Raw genomic sequence first — 12,310 nt, forward strand, 5'->3', positions numbered from 1 at the left:
GTAGAGGGTATTTGACAACCAACCAAGCCCCTAGGAGATGTGTAGACAATCTCGGTGCCTAGAAGATGCAATGGTGACTCAACTCGCCACTCCCATCCCACCTCACCACACAACCAACCATCTGGTCAGCCCGAGAAGCTAGATACTGGGAGCAGATGATCTGACGGTACCCACTGAGCTGATGGGCGGCAGGTGCAGGGACTGTGTGCTCGCACACTTCAGAGCAAACGTGAACCACCTGCACGAGCAGGACCTGGGTTGCTTGCTAAAATGTATGTTCTTGGGTTGAACCCCAGACCTACTGAATCAGCATTATTAGGGGTAGGAACAAAAAAGTTCATATTCAACAAGCTTCCCAGGTGATTCTTTTTTATTTATTTATTTATTTTTTTTTTTTGAGACAGAGTCTCGCTTTGTTGCCCAAGCTAGAGTGAGTGCCATGGCGTCAGCCTAGTTCATGGCAACCTCAAACTCCTGGGCTCGAGCGATCCTTCTGCCTCAGCCTCCCGAGTAGCTGGGACTACAGGCATGCGCCACCATGCCCGGCTGATTTTTTCTATATATATTTGTTGGCCAATTAATTTATTTCTATTTATAGTAGAGATGGGGGGGCGTCTCACTCTTGCTCAGGCTGGTTTCAAACTCCTGACCTCGAGCAATCCTCCTGCCTCGGCCTCCCAGGGTGCTAGGATTACAGGCGTGAGCCACCACCTGTAAGAATCGGCCCCCAGGTGATTCTTATGCACGCTATCTGGGAGCCTCTGGAGCAGTGTTTCCCATAGTTGAGAGTGCACTGGAACCACCTGGAGGGCTTGGGAGAGTGAAGGCTCCAGGTTCCAGAGAGTGTGACTCAGAGGCCTCAGGTAGAGCCCCAGAATTTTCACTTGGAGCAATCTTACAGATGATGCTGGTGCTGGTCAGTGTAGCATACTAAGTTCACCACCTTAGAGGATTCCCAATTCCATCACGGAAGAACTCGGACACTATGGTGGGTAGCTCCTGCAATGACCCCCAGGGATTCCCCTCCTCCCAGTTTTCATGCACTTGGTAAGCACCTCCCCTTTTGTGGGGGCCAGACCTAGAAACTCACTTATTATGAACAGAACAGGCAAAACGAAGGGGAGGTCACTTCTGCAATTAGGTTATAAAAGACAGTGACTTTCTTCTCTCTCGCTCGCTCACTCTGAACAAGCATGCTCACACTGAGCCACCCCATGAAGAAGCCCACATGGCAAGCAACTGTGCGTGGCCTCTGGCCAACCGCCAACGAGGAACCAACTGCCAACAACCCCATGAGTGAGCCTGGAAGCAGATCCTTCTCTAGATGGACTTGAGATGACTGCAGCCCCAGCTGACACCTTGACTGTGGCCTTGAGAGCCACCCAGAGCCAGAGGACCCTGCTAAGCCATGCTTGGATTCCTGCCCTACAGAAACCGTGAGATAAATGTTGTTTGAAGGCACTCAGTGTTATGCAGTGATAGGTAACTAACTGAAGGGCTTTGCAAAGGAGCTGCCCTGAGATCAGTAAGACCCTTGGCATCTTAACCCACCCTTCTAGTCTCCCATCTCATCTGTCCCTATCATGGAGGAGACAAGACGTGTGTGTAAATGTAAATGGACAATATTTAATGATATACGCTATGTACATTTAATTTATATCATAATTTTCTTAAGGCTCAATTTCCAAGCCTTGGCCCTTGGAAGGCTTCCCTGGAGTTTCTGGGAGGTAAGGAGGGGCCACAGCCTGGTGGCAGGACGGAGACAGGGAATCCGGCCCATGTCCCATGTGCTCCATCTGGCCACGCTGAGGCTGTGTCTTTTGAGCTAAAAGCCTGGTGAATTCCCTCCTGCCAGTCCTCACAAGCATGAGGAATGGCCCCTACTTTGGTTCTGAAGAAAGAAAAAGAAGAGACTATGGGCTCCTCCGCTGACAAGGGGAGGGGTCTTTTCCTGAGAAAATCGGTGAAGGGCAAGGTCTCTGATCTGCTTGCCTCTTCCCCAATGCAGAGCCTGATTTCCTCACTGGGGGAAGGAAGGGAGGAAGGAAGGTTCCCAGGGGCAAGGTTTCTCATCTTCTCCGGAATTACGCGTTGAGAAAGTGCATTTCAGAAGCTACTTGTGTGGGATGGCCACAGTCAGCTGGAAGAGGCTGCAGATGCGAAGCCCGGAGCTAGGATTTCCAACCGCCATGCCATCACCAACTCCCGCGTGGCCTGGAGCGAGCCCTCTCCCTCTGGACTTGGTTCTTCTCTTTGTAACATGAGCGGGCTGGGCCAGGTGGTGACTCGGCCCTCCCTATTGGTACCTAAGAGCCTAAGGCAGCGTGGCAGTGCACAGCCATGGCACTGGTCAGAGATGGCACCGCTCTCCTCAGAGGGCCAGGCCCCCGCCACTCAGCCAGCGCGCCCTCTCTGAAGAGCACCCAGAGGTGCTGCTGTGCCACAGTGGGCTCCGGCAGATGCTGTCCAGCCTGCTCTTAATGGTGGCCTGCAGCTTTTCGTCACCCACCAGGACCGCTGCTGCCAGGGCCAGCAGGAAGTACTCGGTGGCATCGTGGGCATCCTAACCCCGTGGTTTGGGGGCAAAGAAGAGACAGAGTTAGCAAATGCTCCAGGCTGGAGGCGGTGCTGGCAACTCCAGCCTTTTTCTGCCCAGCATCCCATCCTCACTCCAGGCTCCTTAGGGGAGCTCCTCTCCCGCCACCGTGGCCCTTGCGGCTTCGCTAATCACAGCGCCCTCCTTCCAGGCACAGAGGAGCCACCTACCCAGGCTCGGCCGGTCATGAAACCCCATTGCCCCGGGCACAGTGCCTCAGGGATGTGTGCATGACCCAAACCTGACCTATCTGTCACTCCCCGGGACTTTTCAGTGTGTAGAAGGGAAAAGGTCATGAAACAAAGTAAAGTAGGAACATAGAGCTAGAGACAGAGGTGGGGAAACCTAATGACCTTTGAGTATGGGATCCAGAGCTACCTGCAACTAAGTCTATACCTCAGCTTTGCAGTTCTTTCAGCCAGTAAGTTGCTTTTTTTTTGCCTAAGGTGGTTTGAGTTGAGTTCTTCCCTTTGCAAGCCCGAGAGCCCTTGGTGGATACAATCAGATCACACACACTTTGTCCCTGGACCACTTCCTGGGAGCTGTGGGGCAGAGGCAAGATGGCCAGGGAGTCCCTCACTAGCCCTGTCCCTCCCCATGTGGTAAAGACAGGGAACAGATGCTTCTTTGGGTGAGACTCAAAAGTCTGGCTTCCATTAACCCTGAATGATTAATTCAGGCCAGAAGTAAAGTCTGGCAAGTAAGAAAAGGACAGCAGAGCTGCCCCAAGAGTCCCCTGGGGCCGAACAGAGGGTGACTCAGAAGCCACTGTATTAAGAGATTAAGGCTTGTGCTGGAGAGGATGGGGACTTCTGGTAAAAGGGAACCAAATCTATGATACAGTTTGAGGGTCCCAGTTGTCACCGAATTGCAGACCACCAACACAATTTTAGAAGTGACCAGAAAAAATAAGAATTTCTGGATTCAACTGCAGCCCAGCAAGCAGCATCAGGGCAAAAACCTTCCTGGGATCTAGGCGTACTTACACTCAAAGCCCCACACCTCATTGTCCCAAACAATAACATGCACTCACATTTCTCATAAAATGTAGTTTTATATAACTTGGTAAGAAATGAGTTGCAGGTGACTAGTTGATTTGTGACATTTATGAACATACAATTAAGTATTAATTTTGATTTTAATTTTGGGACTAACAGGTCTTTTCTTGGGGGGTGTGGGTCTTGTATACTTTCATCGGTCCTTGAGGGATTCAAAGGCCGAGGCAATGTGCCCGCAGTACCCGATTAAAGCAGCCACAGAAATTACAGCAGGACAAGGAGAAAGAGAAGCTATGATCTGTCTCCTCGGCAGGGACAGGAGCACCTTTGAGGTCCCCAGTGAGGCTAAGTGGGAAGAGTCCCTGGGAGCCGCTCCCCACCCAATGAAACAAGACTCCCAGTCTCCACCCTCTGGCCCTCCCAACTCCACCCCAAAGCTTCCCCGCCATGTTTTGATGAAGAAAGAGCATGGCTGGATGGTAGCTCTCACTTTAACCTTGGAAGTTACATGAGAGGCTCTTACCTTCAGCTGGTAGAATGTGAGTCGGCCCAGGCGATAATACACCTTGGCATAGTACAGGGCCTCACTGGGACTCTGCAGCCAGGGGGGACAGAGGGACAGGGTCTTCAGGTAGCAGTCCTCCGCCATCTCATACATGTGCAGGGAGTGGTACACTGTAGCCAGGCGGTGAAAGGCCACCAGCTCCTGCCTTCGATCTCCTAGGAATTGGAAAACTGAGAGAGAAAGATCCTGGGGCCAACACGCTGCGTCATTCATTCACTCATTCATTCCGTAAAACTTTCTGAAGGTCTACTAGATGCCAGCGACTAGTGCCTGGGACATAAGGAACAAAACAGAAGAGGTCCCTGCCGCCCAGGAAGTTTATCGTCTCAGAGGACATGGACGTTCCTTAAACAATCCCACAAACACACGTACAACCACACCTGTGACAAGTGCCACAAAAGAAAGCACGGGGCTCTTCTATGAGAGAGATGGAGTACGTGTGCTAGTCAAGGTTTTCTGAGATGATTCCCTGAATGAAATGGTCTCCTTATTGCAGATGTCATTGTAATGCTGGACTCTGGGAATGACTTATTTCTAAACCCTGTAAGGGGTCATGGTGATAATACTAGCTTCTTTTTTTTGAGACAGAGTCTCACTCTGTTGCCTGGGCTAGAGTGCTGTGGCATCAGACTTGCTCACAGCAACCTCAGACTCCTGGGCTCAAGCAACCCTCCTGCCTTAGCCTCCCGAGTAGCTGGGACTACAGGCATGCGCCACCATGCCCGGCTAATATTTTTTTTCTATATATATTAGTTGGCCAATTAATTTCTTCCTATTTATAGTAGAGACGGGGTCTCACTCTTGCTCAAGCTGGTTTCGAAATCCTGACCTTGAGCGATCCTCCCGCCTCAGCCTCCCAGAGTGCTAGGATTACAGGCGTGAGCCACTGCGCCCGGCCAATACTAGCTTAATTGAGTAGCTAAGAACTCCTTCCAGTGAGTAACTCTGTATAACAAACGTCTTCCCCACATAAAAGTCTCTCTCCGCAGGGAGTTCTCTTGGGCTGTCACCAAGCAGCAGTTACTCCCTAGCCCTTTGCCAACTCTCGGTCTCAGATGAGCTACAGAGACCTGCTTCACTTTTAAGCCATGCTTTAGAATGCTGCCTTCTAACGGCCCTATGACTTGTAGCTTGGGGTTTGGGTGAGTTTGTTGTTTTAATAACTAATTGTTTCAATTTAGAGTGACCTTTTATAGGAAACAAAGGCTTTCATCCTGTCTTTGGAATATCTGCAAGGTGGCTGTTTGAGGCCACCTAAAATCATTGCTGTTAAGCTTCAAAGGGTCAAAAGCCAAGATTCCAAAGAGAAAGTCCAAGGGAGAGAACATTCTCTGATATGGAAAAATCCAGCCGTGGGGAAGTACATGCTTAAAGGATGTGCAGCCTCCTTTCGGCTCCTGCCTAGGAAGGGATAAAAAGTGCTCAAAGGAGCTGCCTCGGGCCACTAAGGCCTTTCCTGAGATTAGCAGACAGTTGCTCAGATGAGGTTTTCTGCAGTAAAGAAAATGGTAGGAAAAAGAGAGAGCTCTCAAGTGCAATTAGACACAATAAAGTCCAGTACCAGCCACACTGGATGCCCTTGAAAATGCCCAGAAGTCCCTTCTAGAACCTTCCCAGAAGACTCCATTTACCCCCACATCTAATCAAGGCTTCTCTAATCAAACCTGTTTTTCCTCAAGCACCAGCATTCGAGATGAGGGATATTGGTTTTTGACTCTGCCTTTTCTCTGTTTTAATGATATATCGTTTCCCATTAGCTTTTGCTATAAATGCAAGGTATTTCAGCGAGGTTGTAAGTTAGGTTAATGGAAACCTGACCTTTATGTACATTTCTATTCCATGGAAAAATAAGCTTTCAATTAACAATCAACCAATTAAAAAATCTGGGCATAGTCCTTTTCTAACGGGGACATCGCCTATGCCTAGGATAAAATGCCATTTATCTTACACGGGGAATAAGACCAAATGTCATATAATAAGTAGTGTGGCAACACTTATACCACTTATGCAGGCAACACTTATACCAAGGACTTACTATGTACCTATCACTGTGCTGCAGACTTTGGGTGGATGATTGTTGGTCTTCATAACAACTGCATGAGGCGGGTGTTATTTTTAATCCTGAGTTGGCGAGGACAAACTGGAGGCTTATGGAAGTTAAGCAGATTGCTTACTTTAAGGTCTCCCTGAGAGCGGGACCTGGGATTTGAACCCACGCAGTCCGACTCCAGTGCCCATGCTGCCATTGCTTTCTTGTCCATCCTTGAGTAGCCGCCCCTCCCATTCAATGTGCCTGACAGAGGGGACCACCAACCTGTGACCGTGCTGAGCCTGGCAGCCAGGGTGCCAAATTCCAGAGCCTTCTCATAGCCTTTGAGGCTGATCTGCAGCTCCGTCAGCTTGTTGAAAATCCGGAGCTCAGTTCTCACCACCTTCATCCTCCTCGCTAAGGGAACAGCCCCAGCCTGGGAACAGAGGCACAAGGAACCTTAGCCCAGCTAAGAACCATCAGCACATACCACATGCCAGGAGGCTTATGTTCTAGTTGCAGGGCTTGGGGGCTGGCAGCGGACTAAAACAGAGGGGGCAGCTGTGTTTCCTTGGGCGCCTTTTCTCAACTCGCTCTCCTGGTCTTTGCTCCTAGTGTTTTGCCCAGCTCTCAGAGGTGGAAGAACCAGAGGTCATCAGCCCTCATAAAATGGGGAGAGGGAGGTGGCTTTTCCCAAGGCCACATGGGAAGGTACTGGCCTCTCAGCTCTGTGCTCCCTTGGCGCCCACAGAGCTAATCTATGAAGTGCATGAACAAGCATGCACACAGTGTCTGAACGTGCTCAATCCATGGTCATTTCTATCTTTTTTAATTATGATAGAATTTTAGGCAAGTCACTTCATGCCTCAGAGACTCAGTTTTCTCATCTGCAAAATGCGCGTGAAAATAAGCCCCTCTACAATCAGGGATGTGTTTCTTGTTCTCCCCACGCCCAGCTTCATGCCTGGCACAGACGGAGTGCTTGGTAATGTCTGATGACTGAATAAGCAGCTGAACAAACACATGAATGAATAACTAAACAAATGAAATTTTAGGATAATATGAGTTGCCAAATGTCAGTCAGTGATGAACAACATTCACAATTACAATTTTTGAGGTATCTGCTTAATCTCTGGATGTTTATTTAATTCGTATTATTTTTTAAATCAACTTTTTTTATTTTCTTGCCTCATCTTTTGCAATAATATCTGGTGAACTTATGGCTTGATGAGCTGGTATCATACATTTTTAATTTTTTAAAAATATGTTTTAATACATGCTTGATAAAAACATCTATGTACCCCTTTAAATAATCTCCCATCATGCCACTAGTAGTAAATGGGGAATACTGGTAGGCACAGAAGTGTGCTATAAACTGTAAAGTACCATGCACCCAAAAGATGCAATTATTATGGTGTATTTTCCCAGGAAGAATAACTTATCAAGCCTGACAATGACTGAGTTCATCAGATCCTTCCCTGAGCACCTGCTAGATTAGCGAGAGGGCAAGTAGGTGGGTGTCAGACAAGGAAGGGAGGAAAAAGAAGTTCCAGCAAGAGAGGGGAGGAGGGACCCCCCAGCCCAAAGTCCAGTAGGGGCCCTGCCCACGATTGTGCAGTGACTTACTCTGTAATACTCCACTGCAAGATGCCTGCCGCGGGTCCCATTGAAGAACACGTCACCTGCTTCTTCGTAAAGTTTGAGGGCCAGGGAGGGCTCCTCTGACTTCAGGGCTGTCTGGATGGCTGCCTGGGTGGGACAGAGATGGCTATTAAAAGCAAAGCATGTGCGGCACCGGTAGAGGACCTCAAATAGCCTCGGGTAGGGAATGATTCACTTTGTTGGGAATGACCCTGAGGAGCATCAGTTAGGTGGCAGCCTGGGCTTGCGTGGGGCCTGGGACCAGTTCTGACAGGTGGATACCGTCATTGCATGGGCAGCTGCACGCAGAGAGAGAGGGGCAACGAGATGCAGTCCTGGAGTCAGGAGGCTTCGCCACCAATACAATCAACAACCCGAACCCTCTGGGTTTCAGTCTCCTAGAGCATGAAGGGAGAAGGTCTGCTCTCTGAAATCCCTTCCGGCTCTAAAATCCCAAGGCAGGACAGTGTGGGGGCTGAGAGTGAAGGCGCTAAGTCCAACTGTCTGTGTGCAGTTCTCAGCGCCACCACCTGCCACCTGTATCACCTTGGCAAATTCTCAGCCTCTCTGAGCCTCACCTGTAAACTGCGAACTGGAAGAGAAACTCCTACTGCACGTGCAATGAGGATTAAACTACATTCTGCAGGTGAAGTGTTAGCAAAGTTTCCTGTCCTTAGGAAGCACGCAATGTTACGCAGCCTTAACTGAGTCTCAGTAGAAGTGTGCATTTACTACTATGCAAGTGAGATATATATATATATATAATAGGTAATATGTCATATATAGTATATAGTATAATATAATAAAGCATAAATAAATAAATATTTTTATATATATACTTTTTCCTAATCCTTGTGCTAAGAAATGGGGTTCCCTCTTGAAGAAATTGAAGCCAGAGAGCTCATGTAGGAAGCCCAGAGTCACACAGTCTGTAATCAATACCTGTGTGATTTGACTCTGGCTTTTCTCTCTTCAAAGCCAAGGCTTCTAATCACTACACTATACCACATCTCAGATATTAAAAATATGTAAACAAACAAAAAACAACAGAAACAGAACAGTGTTAATTCCTTACATACACCAACCTTGCCTCAAACTGCGGTAAAACCCAGAAGCCAAGGTATGTGCATTAAGATGGATATACTTAATGTGACAGGTGACACTACACGTGACACATGAGGACAGTCTCCCCTCGAATTCTCCCAGGGCTCACATGTGCATGGGGGACCCAGGGACTGGCCCTTCTGCTGCCTGTACTCAGCTGGCCAGGCCACCCTGGTTTCCATCACGTGTCCAGAGAGCAGCACGCTGTTGACCCTCCCCCCGCCCCCCGGGGCTTGTCCTGGACGTCGCCCCTCTCCGGCGCCAGCTGGCCAATTCGTGGGGCGAGGATGCCTCCCCAGGCGGCGAAGTCCGTGCCCCGAGAGAGCCGTGCAGGAGGCCCACCTGCAGGTACAGCTCCACCAGCTCGTCCTCCCGCAGCAGGTAGTGCAGGCGCCCCGCCCCGAGCCAGGCCTCGGCGGCCTTGTCTCTCTCCCCCAGGTCGATGAAGATGCGCAGGCTCTCCTTGATGCACGTGAGGGACCTCCGGAGGGACCTGGGGGACAGACGGGAACGCGTGAGCAGTGAGGGCTCCAAGGGGCCTCGGGGTTCACTCAGCACGGAATGAAACCGAGGGCCCCAGAGGGAACAACCACGCCCCAGATCATACAGAGAGGTCAGGGCGGATTCAAACCCCAGCTCTGCCCCAGTCAGCTGCGGGACCCTGAGCAAGCACAGAACCTCCCCGTGCCTTGGTTTCTCCATCTGTAAAATAGAAATGTAATTGCCACAGAGGACTGTCATGAGGATTAAAAGCGATAATAAGGCTAGAGTGCTCACAACGGTGTCTATCACATGGTAAATACATAACGAATGTTTAAATATTAGTCGTCATCATCATTATTACTGACCCACGGCCCATCAGTCTTTCTGCTGCACTAAAACGTTTTTTTCAAAAGCACATCACACACACAGGAGACACCAAATGCATATTTGTTGAGTGAATGCACGAATTAGTGACCATAGAGGCAACTTTAACTCATCAAAAAGATTTTGATGCTTTGTTTAAAAAGACAAATCAAAGTAGAGTGAAAATTTTAAAAGGTTGGTGCTTAACAGAACACCCTTTAATTATTTGGAAAATTATATTATGTAGAAAACTCCTCCCCTGTGACAGGGATTAAAGAAGAAATGAGGCATAGGTCACATATTGAGAATTTGAGAATGGGAGAGGAGACCGGGCACCCTCTAGATAGCAGTTCTCAACCCCAGAAGCAATCAGAGTCACCCAGAAGTGTTTCAAACATACACACAGCCAGACTGGTCCACGGTGTGCTGAAATATCATGCTAGCCCACTGTCTGGACTCTCTGGAAGAGTGGCTCAGGCACCAGCTCTGAGTCAAAGCTCCCCAAGTGATTCTATTGTGCAGCTTGGACTTGCTGAGCTAGTCCAGCCCCTTTGTTTTATAGAGGAAATAGGCCCAGAAATGGGAAGTGACTCACACGAGGTTGCACAGCACGTTAGGAGGGCGATCCGGAGCCAGAACTCCCTTCTCCTGAGTCCCAGCCCAGGACTCTTCCCACAGCACCCACATTCCTCAAAGCGCGATTCATGGCCCACTCTCACCAGCACTTCCTGGGAAGCTTATTGAAAACACAGACCCCCAGAGTGACCTCAGACTGGCTGAATCACAATCATCACACTTGCAATCCAGGAAGCAGAATTTCTAAGACACAACCAGGTTACGCTCACGAGTGCCAAAGTTTGAGAACCACTGCACCAAATTATGCAACTCCTTCTACAGACACTCATTATTATCATCATGGACACTTAGGTAAAAAATCCCCAACAAACATGGCTACTGCCTCATCATGAACCACCACTCCCCCAGTGCACTCAGATGGAAATAAGCATTGCCTTTGGCTCATGAGGTCCTGACCCTACTGACAATGAGGCAGCTCTTAGCCTTCTAGGCATTGGGCCCTTGTAAGAACTGAGATCAAAGAACTCAAACTTTCCCCACTGCCCTGCCCTTGACATGAGATTCATTGACATCCAGGATGGGCACTGCCCACCCCGTCCCCAGTATTAGAATGTCAAAGTTCTCAAAATTCTCAGCAGCAAGAATGTGCTGGGAGCTGAGGAACTCCACATGCTGCAGAGGTGATCGCCAGTCTCCCTGGCTGAGCTACAACAGCCACAGGCCTCTTTCTCTGTAAGAAGCCCTGCCCTTCTCTCCCCTGCTCCAGACCCCTGAACCTCAAGCAGGGGGAAGAGATTCGGCCGGCCTGGCCTCCGCGGCTCTCCCCACGCTCACTGCACCAGCCGATGGAGACAGGAGCCATAAATCTCATCCTGATCGTGTTTCCTGCTGTGTTTTTGATTATTAGCATTTGCTGTCCTTGGACTATAGTCCATTTTCTCCAGACCCTCCGGGAGCAAGATTTGGGTTATTACAGAGAGACCAAATCACAGACCCGGCATTTGCTCTGTCTGAGTTCATTATGACTGTGGAAGAGAGGAGATCACTATTGCTCTCCAAAAAAACATGCTGTGAGGGAAAGACAAGATTTGCAGAGACCTGGCCCCTCACACAGCACCATGACACTCCTTGCAAATGCAGGAGTTCCCAAAGACAGCTGCCTCTCGAAACCTGACCCATGATCTCCAGCAAAACACAAGTGCTTTTGTGGTCTAGAATCGGGAGGTGGCCCCTAGCTTCCTTGGTTTTTTCTTGTCATCATTCACCACCCCATTATTTTACCTTTGCCAGTGGCTGGGGGTGTCACCCATTAGCTGAGCCACTGGCTTGGCCTGGAAAGGCCCAGCAGTCCAACTCCTCCCAGCCACCCCCTGCAGGCTCTGGGTCTGTTCAGAGTCCAAATCAAAAGAAGTAAGGATGAGCTGCCCACTAGCCTCAAATAAAAAAAAAAAAAAAAAAAAGAAGTAAGGAGCATGCCAGCGGGCCGGCATAGTCAGCGTGTCCAGCGCCTGTGCCCTGCCGTGCTAGCTCCTCTCCTTTCCAATCCTGATTCTTCTCTTTTTCTCATTTTTCCTGTCCCCAACTTCAGTCTCTGGGGCTGAGTCTTTGTTTCTTCTTTCCTGGTTGACACACAGCCCTGGCCTGTGGCCAAGTGACCCCAGTACACCTGCATTCCCGGACTTCCTCCTACCAACCCCTGCTGGGGTTTCCCAGGTCCCTGCCCGGCCTGTATGAGTTTGTCTGACCTCTGGCCAAGGCCCAGCCCCCACTAATTGGTCTTGTCCTGTTTTGATAATAAGAACTGCCACTCAAAGAGGGCTGACCCTGTGCCAGGTGTTGGTATATGCACTTTCAGTATACATTATCTCATTTAATTCCTATAAGAACAATAAGCCTTTAGAGATCTTAGCCCACTTTGCAAATAAAGAAACCCAGTGGAGTGGGGTTTTTTTTAA

General features: G+C 49.4%; 1 protein-coding gene across 1 annotated transcript in view; it reads right to left on the minus strand.

The window, feature by feature from the left end:
- Positions 1 to 406: 406 nt before the first annotated feature.
- The window catches only part of SH3TC2 (SH3 domain and tetratricopeptide repeats 2), a 56,800-nt gene continuing 44,896 nt past the window's right edge, over positions 407 to 12,310 (minus strand). Inside the window, exons 13-17 of the mRNA XM_012741604.3 lie at positions 9,276 to 9,426; positions 7,815 to 7,937; positions 6,474 to 6,624; positions 4,118 to 4,314; positions 407 to 2,563 (exon numbers count right to left, since the gene is read on the minus strand). Of these exons, the coding sequence (XP_012597058.1) occupies positions 2,372 to 2,563; positions 4,118 to 4,314; positions 6,474 to 6,624; positions 7,815 to 7,937; positions 9,276 to 9,426 (814 nt within the window). The 3' untranslated portion in view covers positions 407 to 2,371. The remainder of the gene's footprint in view (positions 2,564 to 4,117; positions 4,315 to 6,473; positions 6,625 to 7,814; positions 7,938 to 9,275; positions 9,427 to 12,310) is intronic.

Source organism: Microcebus murinus, chromosome 21, assembly GCF_040939455.1.
Source record: "Microcebus murinus isolate Inina chromosome 21, M.murinus_Inina_mat1.0, whole genome shotgun sequence".
Taxonomy (NCBI): domain Eukaryota; kingdom Metazoa; phylum Chordata; class Mammalia; order Primates; family Cheirogaleidae; genus Microcebus; species Microcebus murinus.